At 37.9% G+C, this 12,191-nt stretch overlaps 1 protein-coding gene across 1 annotated transcript in view; it reads left to right on the forward strand.

Moving 5' to 3' along the window:
* igdcc4 (immunoglobulin superfamily, DCC subclass, member 4) overlaps positions 1–12,191 on the forward strand; it is a 59,548-nt gene that overhangs the window by 31,650 nt on the left and 15,707 nt on the right. Inside the window, exons 3-11 of the mRNA XM_030130952.1 lie at positions 623–764; positions 2,710–2,843; positions 7,824–7,958; positions 8,675–8,827; positions 9,045–9,455; positions 9,536–9,700; positions 10,112–10,249; positions 10,640–10,822; positions 11,755–11,967. Of these exons, the coding sequence (XP_029986812.1) occupies positions 623–764; positions 2,710–2,843; positions 7,824–7,958; positions 8,675–8,827; positions 9,045–9,455; positions 9,536–9,700; positions 10,112–10,249; positions 10,640–10,822; positions 11,755–11,967 (1,674 nt within the window). The remainder of the gene's footprint in view (positions 1–622; positions 765–2,709; positions 2,844–7,823; positions 7,959–8,674; positions 8,828–9,044; positions 9,456–9,535; positions 9,701–10,111; positions 10,250–10,639; positions 10,823–11,754; positions 11,968–12,191) is intronic.

Raw genomic sequence — 12,191 nt, forward strand, 5'->3', positions numbered from 1 at the left:
CCCCCCCACACACACACACACATTTACTTATAATGAGCAAAATTTCAAATGTCTATAAAAACATCAATTTTGGTTCAATTTACTTCAAACTTGGCACATATATAGAGGTAACTGATATGCTGACATCAGCACACACATAGACATGATGACATCAGCTGGATCAATGCCAAAATAAGTTACAATATGTATGAGGGGCGGGGTTTGTTGTGCCTGGCACCACTTGTCAATTAAGTATGGTTTTGTTCATCACTTTACAACACATTGTAATGAAGTGATACATTCTGCTTCCTCCTTTTTGATTTTTTAAGGTGTTTTTGTTTTTTTGTCAGGTGCAGACATTATAATGTAATATAGATTCTTGCCTTGAAATCAGTGTACAGTGATGTCATTGTTATTGCGGCTGTAATAGAATAATTGTAACACAAGTTATTCCGTAACCTATTCAGTTATAATTGTTTCAGATGGATTTTTAATTTATTCAAGCTCAGCGATTAAAAAACTAACAACTAGATTAGGTATGGGTCTTCTTGATTTTTGATTTTTTAATTTTTTTTACAGTTCAAATCATCCTGTCGTGTCGTGCTTTTCCTGATTCTCAGTCTGATCTTGGTTGTCCTTGCAGGTCTGTCTCAGTTCCATCAGGAGCCGTCTCCTCAGACAGTTCCCGCTGGAGGATCTGCTCGCTTTGAGTGCCAAATCGAGGGAATACCCACACCTGTGATTACCTGGGAGAAGGACAATGTGTCTGTTCCTGAAAACGCAAGGTGATAAGGATATATTTTACATTCTTCTATTTGGGCTTCATTCTTTTTTCAAACCATGGAGAAGCAAATGAATTAAATGACTGATGATATTTTTGCCACTTCAACCCATTTATTTGTTACATAAATAAATGAAACATGTATAGATATATACATAAATTATGTATATATCTACACATGTTTCACAGTTATCTTGTTGAATTGTGTAGCCTTTTTATAATGAAATATTAGTCCCATAACTAAAGAAATATAATAACCTTATGTTACAGTCATACAGTATTTATAACTCTATAATAAAAGCCACTGCAGCAATACTTTATCATAGAGTTATTATGTTTGTTGTTTTCATCAAACCATATACCACATATGCTGTAAACATGTTTATCAACCTGCAACCACATATGAAACTGCTTTTTCAACTGAATAAATTGCATAGAGATTTCTAGCAACCAAAAAAAAGATGCAGTGAAATGTTTTGCTTTATCTATTTTATACACACATATACATACACACAGACTGATACTGCTAAAGATAAAAGATACAGTAAAAGGGGGGGTATATGGAAGATTAGTTAATAGCTAGACGGGAATAGGAATAGCATTTTTGTACTTAAAAGCAGTTATGTGTTAGTTCTATACATGCACTTATGCCTTTTGACCGTGACAGTATTGTCTGTAGCCATTTATGAGTGGGAGTGCAGTACAGCAACAGAATGAAACCAGAAAACTTCATACTTGTATGGTATAATATTTAAGCACCATTATATATGTAAAAGATTGTAAAGTTATTTGAATGGAGTTTCACTTTTTCTGCACCATTTGTCTGGAGTTAATACACAGTTCTAAGTTAGACTGACAGGCTGAAGGTGTAGCACTCTAATTTGACATTGACAGTACATTTCAAGTAATTCTCTTTAACAGTAATAATAAATGATTTTTCTAGTACTAAAGAGTGCCAAGCTGTATTTTCAAGGTGAATCTTTAGTAAAGTCTGTGGAGAGTTTTGATCACATCACATTGTGTAAAGAACAAAGTACAGAAAAGTAAAAACACACAGAGCGGTAAAAGAAATGGTTTTATTTTCCCCAAAATTGCTGTCCTTGAAAGCTGAATGACAGCTCTCTCTCTCTCACACTCTCTCTCTCTCTCTCTCTGTCAGGTCTCTCACACATATACTCATTTACTTGGCCACTTAACAACATTGACATTTTGCTGAGGCTCTGTTTGCGCCGGCACCTTGGAATTTGTATTCAGACTTATTGCAGAAGACTAAGTGCTAATGTCTGCTGTAGCCCTGTATGACCCACAAACAGCTCGCTGCTTATGAGATCTTATTTGTGGGATGTGCTTCTCCCACCTCAGGCACTGTTAATGGCCTCTCACTGAGGTGAGCCAGCGGATGGCTGATGCATCACTGGCTTTTTGTCTCTGACTCTAATGTGCCTTTCTTCTCTATTCATCCCTCTGCCTTTCTTTTGAGCTTTCTCTGTGCTATTATCTCTTTTCAGTCTGCATTTCAGTTGGTTTCCTATCCCAATTTTCTTTTCATCTTTGGCTTCCTGTCTTTATACTCTTCTTATTACTTTTTTTTGTTGTCCTTTCTGCCTCTCTTGCCTCACTATCTATCACTTTCCTCCCACACTGACATGCAACCACCGGTCATCTTTTGGTAGGATTAATAGGCTGTGATTTAGGCGATAAGAGATTGTGAGATTGTATTGCACTAGCAGGACAATGGAGCTGGTTTACAGGCCAGGAATTATAAAGTGTCTGAAACATGACCTCAACAAGGGAGAGATGTAGATTAAAATCTGAAACAATAACTATCAACAATACAAGTAGATACTGCAGTCTAGAGTTTGCCTTTTATTTTTTTTTAACCTTATATCTGCTAATTGTATCTTTGTCGTCTTTATCTGCATTGTCCCACTTTGTTTTATGTACAACAGGTTCATTTCCCTTCCTAACGGGGTCCTCCAGATTCTCGAGGTTAGCACAGAGGATGAGGGCGCCTACCGCTGTGTTGTGTCCAACTCTGCAGGGAAAGACATCAGTCATGAAGCGAGGCTCACTGTCTCCACAGGTGAGGCCTGTTGCACTGTATTATATGACCTGAATGAGCTAGGGGATCTGTTTTGAGCTGACAATCTATTCTCTAAAAACTTTAGAGGTTTAGTGTTAAACATGCTTGAAATTAGGGCTGCACAATTCTGGCAAAAATGCAAATCACAGTTTTTTTTTTGCTTAAAATTGAGATCATTATTCTTTGTCACGATTTTTTTTTCACAAAATGTTCATTGCACAGCTGTCAAGGAAAATGGGTTCTTTTACCTCTGATTCACCTCTTTCATATCATTCCACAAGTAGTCTGGTCACCTATGGTCCTGGTTGCTAAGTGATGTCAGCTGATTTGTGAAAGTTTGCAGCGCAAAGAAACTTCTCAGCCGGCACAATGGAATTTTTTTAATATAAAATTTTTGGAGAGGGCGAGACTTTTGATTCTTGGTTAAAAGCCGAGTTATCCTCACTGGCAAAGAAAAGAAAAGGAGAAGAAGAACAGCGCAGAAGTCAGAGAAGTGAAAGTGAAAAGACACTTGGATCTGGATGACAGAAAAGAAGACGAGATTAGATTAACACCGCCGAATGCAAACCTTTATTGGGCATGAGTTCGGATGGGTGACTCTCGCCACTAACACTGGGGTTTTCATCCATTTCACTCTCTTTACCGCAGACATTCCTCTGCTGTTTTTCACTCTTTCCTCACTCAACTGCAGCCGACAGCAGCAGGCTCACATGTTGTAAAGACGCTTTACCATTGGTTGAGGAAAGAGGCGGCGGCGATACTGCATTTGTGGGCATTTGTTTGTAATGCAGCCCGTAGTATGCAGCCGAAATAAAATGCTTAAGAATCGTCCATGTTTAGAAATAAGATCGCGTACATGTGTGAATCGAGATCACGATCTTTTAACGATTAATCGTGCAGCCCTACTTAAAATGTATTAAAAGCATTTTGATTTCAGACTATCATGTCACATCTTTCATAAATATGTATATCGGCTAAAATTTACTTAGGAGGTCAAATGAGTGGCCATTTTTGTCAAAAAAAAAAAGTTGTAAGAAATGCATAGAACTGTGTTGAAATAATGCCAATACATTTGTACACAGACTACTGATATTATTTGACAGTGGAAGCTATATTTTCAGAAATATTGGATTTTGAATAGCACGTGTATGTGAAAACTTTTGCTGGTGGACGGACGTGACATTACCCATGATGATCTGGTCAGTACCAGTACTTTATTAGTAATAAAGTTATATACTTACTATTGCTAATTATCTTCTTATTCATAAATGTTAGTATTGTGGATCTAAAACAATAACAGCTTAACAAAAACACAAAATGTGGCAGTGGACGGATGTGACATGGTTGTTACGGATCCCATCATACTGATGCTCGGCAGCCATGTCAACGTTTCCAGAAATCTTCCCTGTGCAAAAACTAGTATCATAATTATTTATTGTATAGTTTATCATCATACTAAAGAGTAAATAACAATATAGAATTGTTATTTCTTAATAAAAATGCTTATTATTAGAAAACTGTTGATTTAAAAAGTGACGTGTGATATTCTTAATGTATGTATTGACGTAACATAAGCAGGATGGATCAGCACCATACTCCATATTGCAACATGTAAAAATAAAACATGTGATATGTAGTATATAATCTCATAAGAAAAACTGGGGAATCTAAAAGAATAGAATATTTGTTTTTCAGGTAGATTCAGTTAAAATATAACTTGGCCATTTGTTACATGAAAATATAGCATTAATTGTGATAAAATTGGACATTTTTGACCTGAAAACATAGTTCATATGACCATCAACATGTTGCAGCAGAACTGAAATCCTGTAAATTTGCATAACTTGCATTTACCAACATGAAGTTCCTTTGGGGATTCACTTATATTGATTTCTTATGCACAAAGACAGAAATAAGACCTCTAAGCAAATTTTACCCGATATGTATATTTATATCCCGCCTTTCATTAGTTAGTGGCTTTGTTGTTTAATGTCTTCAACCACACATCAGCGTGTTCTTTAAAGATTCCACTCAATAGATAACTATAGTTTGTGCAATAGTGTGAAATTCAGACACATAATTTTTGTCAAACTAAGCCAATATGTTTATGATAAAGAGGCGGTAAAAGTAGAAGTTCAGGTTTAGGTTCAACTTCACAACAACACACATAAATATACGTAGAATAAAAGTCATGAAAACATTGACAAAGAATACTATAATCCAAAAAGGAAATAATTAAAGACACCATAAAAGAAATACTGTACAAGACATAGGTTAATAGGAAAAACATGTTAAATAAGATCAGAATAAAACATTACAATAAAAACATAAATTTACGTACACATATAAATACATGCTCCGAAGTGACATATGCAGTTGTATGCAAAAATTCTACAGCTTTTTTAACTGTGTGATTGCAGCCAAAATAATTTTTTTAAGCAGTTTTTAATTTTGTAAACTTGGACTAAATACCTCAGTTCAGAAGGGATAACCTGGATTATATTGTCTAAAGGGTACGTGAAATAATACTTCGACTAATTTCCTTATGCAGTTGTACAAGATTTGTAAAGTGCTCAAATTAAAAAAAAGCAAAAAATTTAGTATTTCGGCATTTCTAGCTGTTGTTTCTATGAAATTGTAACTGAACCAGACATCATTCACTTCAGAATAAGTTCTCCTGGTCTCGGTCTTCTCTTTGTCTGTTTTGTCATGTTGTGAAAGAAAGTTATGATGTAAAATAAAAACAAATGATAATAATCATCCCATTAAAAACAAGAAAACAAGTAACAAGCCTATTTTAAAATACAAGGAGTAGAAAGTAAAGTTATGTGTGTTTAAGATATAAAGAGTAAAGGTAAAATCTCACATACCTGCAAACTCTACTTAAATTCAGTAACAAAGTAGTAGTCTTTACTATGACCCCTGGTCTGTGTGAGTGGTGTAGGGTCATTTCTGAACCACTATTATGATGATAATGTTCAGCCTATTAACATTTAATATGGCAGCATGTCTTTCAGTATACTCAGAGTATTCTTTCCTTTCTCTTTGGTGTGAATTACAGTGTGCACAAACTGCAAGGAACTACATTAGTGCATTACATGGTGCTGTGTGACTTCACCATTAAGGAGCCTACATTAAAGCCAGCATGTATTATCTGTCTCTAATAAGCGTGAAATGAGTCAACTGTAATTTGCTGTTCAGAAATCACAGCTCTGTCTTTTACAAGACAAAGTCGAAGCAACGGGTAGATTGAGATGAAACAAAAATGAGTAAGTTAGCTATCAGTCATGTGTTTTGACCACTGTTATAGTTCACATCACCTTGATACATCTGGACAAAGTCAGTGTAATCATAACATACTGTATGTTCTGACACGTAATTTGTTTTAAATATAAAGAAGATGGGAAAAAAAAGGCAAGTTTATTTAAATGACACATGCGAAGGCAATTCGGTTCATAAAAACCTGGAGATATTTCATTCCTGCAATGATAAGGAGGTTGGTGGTTGGTGGCTTTTTTCCCTTGAAAGTCTTGGTGTTGTTGTGAAACCCTAAGTGAGGCTCTTGTGTGAGCAATTAGCTGAAACACATGTCAGATCTAATGCCATCACTTCCCTCAGTTGCACTTCAGGTTTCTATGAATAGAACACCCATCGTGATACTTTGACGGCAAGATGTTGACGGCACGAAGTTCATGTCCTTAACCCAAGAATATGTAGAAAGCATTGTTCTACCTTAAACACAGACTTTTTGATTTTTCCTCTGTCTTCCACTCCTTTTTTTTGTTTTGTTTTGTTTTTACATGCTTTACATTACACCCACCCTAACCTTACAGTATTCAGTAGACACCAATGAAGGTACATGCTGCAATTTTAGTCCTCACAAAGGCGGACTGACCCACTTAAAGCCTTATGCATAACCAAGGGTTGCTGTATATAATTTCAATGATTAATTTATGATGTGTTTACAGAATGCCAGGCCTCTTTCTGGAGATCATTAGCATTATGTGCTGCTGAGGCAGCCCACATTGAGATTAGTGGAGGAAGAAAAGCCATGTCACACAGGTGGTTCTTCAGGAAATGATACACACTCCAGAAATGAATTTGCTGTCTCTTTGGCCTGTAAACAATATGCTTAGAACAAATTTGCTTTCGTTGTAGAGGGTAAAGGTGCCGTGCATCCACAGCTTAACAGCCTCTCTAATAGCTTTTCCTTCTTTCTCCCTCACAATCTCTTCTTTCTTCTTTCCATGTTATACCATTAAATTCTCCTGTCAATTTGCCCTGTCAATTTTATGATTTGTATTAAGTAGTAATATTTCCTTCACCTGGGTCATCTCTTTACCTCTCTCTATACCTTCTTCAGTATCTCCCAGGTGGTTTAGCACAGGAAGCCTACAGTCTCTAAGTACGCTCTTCTATACTCGTTATCGAGTATAAAGAAAATGCTGATGAAAGGACTATTCACTAAGAAATAATTTTGTTTCAACCAGAAGCTAGTCAGACAACACCGGTGGCTGTTATGATGAAGTGATGGAGCAATGTTAGAATTGACATCTACCTCAAGTAAATGTATCTGTAAAGTCCTCCAGAGACATCCAAAATAGCTCTGTAAACTCTGTCTAAAGTGGTGTGTGCAGCATTTCTGTGAGCTGTCATCCGAATCCTCCTGTAGCTGCTGCTCTGTTGTGAAGACTATGATAACAAAATGTTTCAACACAAGACATAATCAGTGTTGTGGTCTGTGCCTGCCATTTCTTTTCCCACAAAAAAAGGTATGTCATATTTGTGGTGAGAACTGTGCTTTCTTGTGGGTGTGTGTGGGTATTTTTTAGTTTTTTGTTTTTTTTTAATAAAAATGTGAATGTATATCCAAGACCAAGGAAACTGTATTCTTCAAAGAGTCAGTGGATTCAAACTTACAACTAACTTCCTATATTGTTCAGTATAATAATAAAATACATACTTCTTTTGTTGCTGTAGACTCTAAAGAAGCCTTGAACAGAGTTGTGATTGTGGCTCCACCTCAGAATGCTACCGTAGTCCTGGGCCGTCCTGCAGTGATGGAGTGTATGGCACAAGGCCAACCAAAACCACTGGTCTCATGGAGCAGGCAAGGTATTTCTCTTCTGTGGTTCTTGTCCTTTTTGCTGTTCTTTATACTGTCTCTGTTACACTGTCTTTATCTTTATCCTCTCATAGTGATCTGTCACACACAAAGAACAAACATCAGCACTGAATACGTGCAGCTGTAAAGTTGTTTTACTGATAATGGGTTTATCCTTTCAACTAGTCTTATTTTGTTCTATTGCAAACTGGATCTTGATTTACCTTCGACAATTTGTCATTTGTCTGTTTATCCCTCTGGGGGATTATATGCTTTTCCTTGACTCTATTGCATCCTCTGAAAGCCTTCCCTCATTCACTATTTACTAGAATTGAATATTCTGTCGAGTGTTACATATTGCATGAGCCTTCAATGCTTTCAACAAAAAAATGTGTGGGGAGCATAATTTTCTGTAGTGAATCTGACAAGACTACAAAATGGTGGATAAATGAAATCGTAGACTATATGGTGAATAGTGAATGACTTCACAGCCAAGAATAGTGCCAGTGCAGAAACTACAGTATGCAGACTTAAAGGTCACAGAGCCACCTGTTGGTCATTTTCCAGGATTACGGGTCACACAGTGTCTCCTGCTGCCTTGCTGTTTCTCAAACACATGAGAGCCCAGGATAATGATCTCCCCTTTAATAAGGCCAGTGTCTGTCTGTGTCACAGTGTCATCTCAGGCCGTCTTCTCTCATTCTTTGTCACTGTGGTCTTTCATCAGATGGAAAGCCCATTTCAACTGATATGGTTGTCCTCGCAACAAACCTGGTCATTAGGGACACGAGGCGTCATCACGCTGGTGTTTATGTTTGCCGGGCCAACAAGCCAAAAACCAGAGAGTTTGTGACAGCTGCTGCAGAGTTGCACGTGCCTGGTAAAGGTCATTTTATGTACTGTATATGATGATAAGTGTCAGACAAAAGATTACTCTCTAAAGTTATTATTTTATTGCTGGACATAAAGTAAGGGTCTGAAAGTGAAAATCAAGGTTGGTTTTAAATGACACAACTTGAACAATACACTTTTTTTTTCAATACAATTACAAAATGTGCACCTCTGTCTGTGTAAATGTGGACTTTTGTTTTTACCAGCCCCTCCAGTGATCCTCCAGCCCCCTGAGACAGTGTCTCTTTCCCGAGGAAACACAGCGAGGTTTGTGTGTAACAGCTCTGGGGAGCCTCCCCCAGTGTTACAGTGGCTGAAGAATGGCCAGCCCATCAAGGCATTCAGGCGGGTGAAAACCCAAAGCCCTGGAGTCCTGCTCATCAACCAGCTGGCACTGGAGGACACGGGCTACTACCAGTGCATAGCAGATAACGGCCTGGGCACGGCCTGCGCTACTGCCAAGCTTACTGTAATTGTAAGGGAAGGTCTCCCCAGCCCCCCTCGCCACCTGTCTGCCATGCCCTACTCCAGCACAACTGCCCTTCTCACATGGGAGAAACCTGAATACAACGCGGACCAAATCATTGGGTACTCTGTCCACTGCCAACGTGCTGCAGGTGTGTCCACATACAGTGTGTGTGTCAGTGTGTGTAGGCAATTAGTCAGCATTGCTTAAACATGTTGTCATGCTTTTCAGGCTCAGATAACGTGGAGTACCAGTTTGCAATGAACAACGATACCACAGAGTATCATGTCAAAGAGCTTCTTCCCCATACTGCCTACACATTTTTTGTGGTAGCCTACTCTCCCATGGGTGCCAGTCGTCCATCCCTGCCTGTAACTGTGGAGATGCTGGAGGATGGTGAGCATTCAAACTCTCTGTACACAATAAGGCCATACAAGTAAAATAACACCAACAAAATGCTTCCCTGAACCATAAAGCAAACTATTTAGATTGCAGCCTTGCTTTCCTTACAGCTATTCAAGAGCTCATGAATCACAAGAGTTAATTAATATTAATTCATTAATTCATGGAGCACCAGTTTACATAACTACTGCAAAAAAATGAACAAAAAAATAAACATATTTTCATCTCAACGCTCATCTGTGCTTCACTGGAAGTGTCCTTGCACAGATTTAGTCTTTAAGAACTCATTCTGTGTATGCATTACATCTAATATACCTATAGCAGGTATAATGTGCTTCACAAACTGTATTGGTCTTATTTTCCTATAATTATCAACTCAGTATGTCCTTGTATTCCTTCCTGCAGTGCCAAGTGCACCTCCTCAGCTGTCTATTGCCAGCACCTCCCCAACAGACATTCGACTGATGTGGCATCCTTTGTCCTCACAGCACAGCCGAGGAGCTGTTACCCGCTACCGCATTGAATACAGCACTCTGGATCAGTGTGAGTAACCTGTGCTAATCTGAACTGACAGTGGAAGCACATTTTAGTGGCACGCTGAGTTACATTCAGGAGATACAACTCTGTTTTATATCCTAAGTTATTCTCAGGAATGACAGCTATCAATTAATTAATTAATTTTTAATGTTTATTCTGTTGTAAAAAGATTTCAAAGGACTATAAAAGAGAGTTATGTTGATAGGTTTGAGAATTGTATTACACTACAATATAAAATTATTAAAAACCAAAATATGTAATTACTGGTGGCACAAAACTGTAAAACATGTTGTATGTTTAATTATCAACTCCAAGAAATCACATCACTGTGCATAATGGTTAAAAGAGACGCTCCAAGTGTAAATAAAGTATTTGTTTACATATTTACTCCCACAGTGGACACTGTGTTCTCAGTGGAGGTGGGGGGTAATGAGACCCAGTTTACACTTAGAGAGCTGCAGCCCAACCAGGCCTACCGACTGAGAATTGCAGCTGGAACTGGTATTGGCTTTGGTGTTCCATCTGAGTGGGCTCAGCACCAAACGCTGGCAGACTACAACCACAGTGACCAAACTATGGGTAAGAGAGACATCACATCTGACCCCTCTCACATATTTTTTCACCTCAAGACTACTTATCTGTCAGTTAAGAGGTGCTTATGTCCTTAATTTTGTTTTGTAATGTTATTTAAATGCATGTTATGTAACATTTGTTGGTTGGTGTTAATAATCTGAGAAAGGAAACAACACTTCACCCCTCCTCCTTGAAAGTGTTGTTGTCCAGCGAGCAATAGACTGAATGGGTAGAGTGAGTGATGATGCAAGAAATACCTCAGAAACACAGAAATAAAATGTTATTTTCCACTTGTTTCAGAGTTATCATTTTCTCAAACACTGATGCTGTATGTGTTCAGCAGTCAGTTGTGGTGGGGTGTTGTAGTGTCTCTATGTTTACTTTACCCAGAGATTTGTCTCTCAAACAGAAATGGACCAAACTATCAGAAGTATAGAAATACAGAAAAAGCAGACTGAACTAGAGATGCTTGGTGTTTATACTGTCCCATCTTTCCTTGCTGTGCATTGCTCTTATTGGCTGGAGTTACAAACTCATTCCCCAGAAAAGTCTTGAACACAGCAAAACAAGAAGAAAATACAAAGTACAGGTGGAGGGTCTACCTGCAGGGTCTCAGCACATAAATACACCACCACATACTTCTTGAGGATTAGATGAATGAGAAGGATTATTATTTTGAGTATATGTTTTTTTCTTTTTTTGCCTTCAGTAATGGGCAAAATAGAAAGTGTTTGGCCATATGTTTGGAAAGACAATTTAGTTTATGTTCTTCACCAGACTGGCGTGAAAATAACATCATTAATAATTTTTTGTGAAAGAGAGATGTTGGAATTGTATCTTTACACAGGCAGTATCTGTTACTTCCAGATGTACATACAACTCTTGCTAAAGGACCATGTTTGTTAAGATGTAATGTCATTTTTTCTTGCCTTTTTCAGTCATATTTGCCCCTACTGAGCTGAAAGTCAGAGCTAAAGTCAGCACACTCAATGTGACATGGCATCCATCACCCAATCACACACTGGTCTCTGGTTACAAGTTGTCCTGTCGAGAAGTGGAGGCTGATGAATCAGCCAATGGAGAAAGGACAATGCAGACCCACACCATCAGGCTCCGCAAGAAGGCGAGGTACCACCTCCTCACTGGGCTGGGTATGTTTTTGGTTTTTTTTTCATTTATTTTCACAATTTGCAGCTACAAACTGCAGTGGTTGTTTTACATTGCTTAAAATAGCAGGAATAATCCAACTCAGACACCTCATGAATATGATAATTTTCAGACAAAAGCTGAAGTGAACCCAATAGGAAGTGGTTAGTTTACGCCAAGTCGGCTTTTGTGGTTATTTTTGTTATGAATGCATTTACTGGTTAACCAG

Source organism: Sphaeramia orbicularis, chromosome 3 (genome assembly GCF_902148855.1).
Source record: "Sphaeramia orbicularis chromosome 3, fSphaOr1.1, whole genome shotgun sequence".
NCBI lineage: Eukaryota > Metazoa > Chordata > Actinopteri > Kurtiformes > Apogonidae > Sphaeramia > Sphaeramia orbicularis.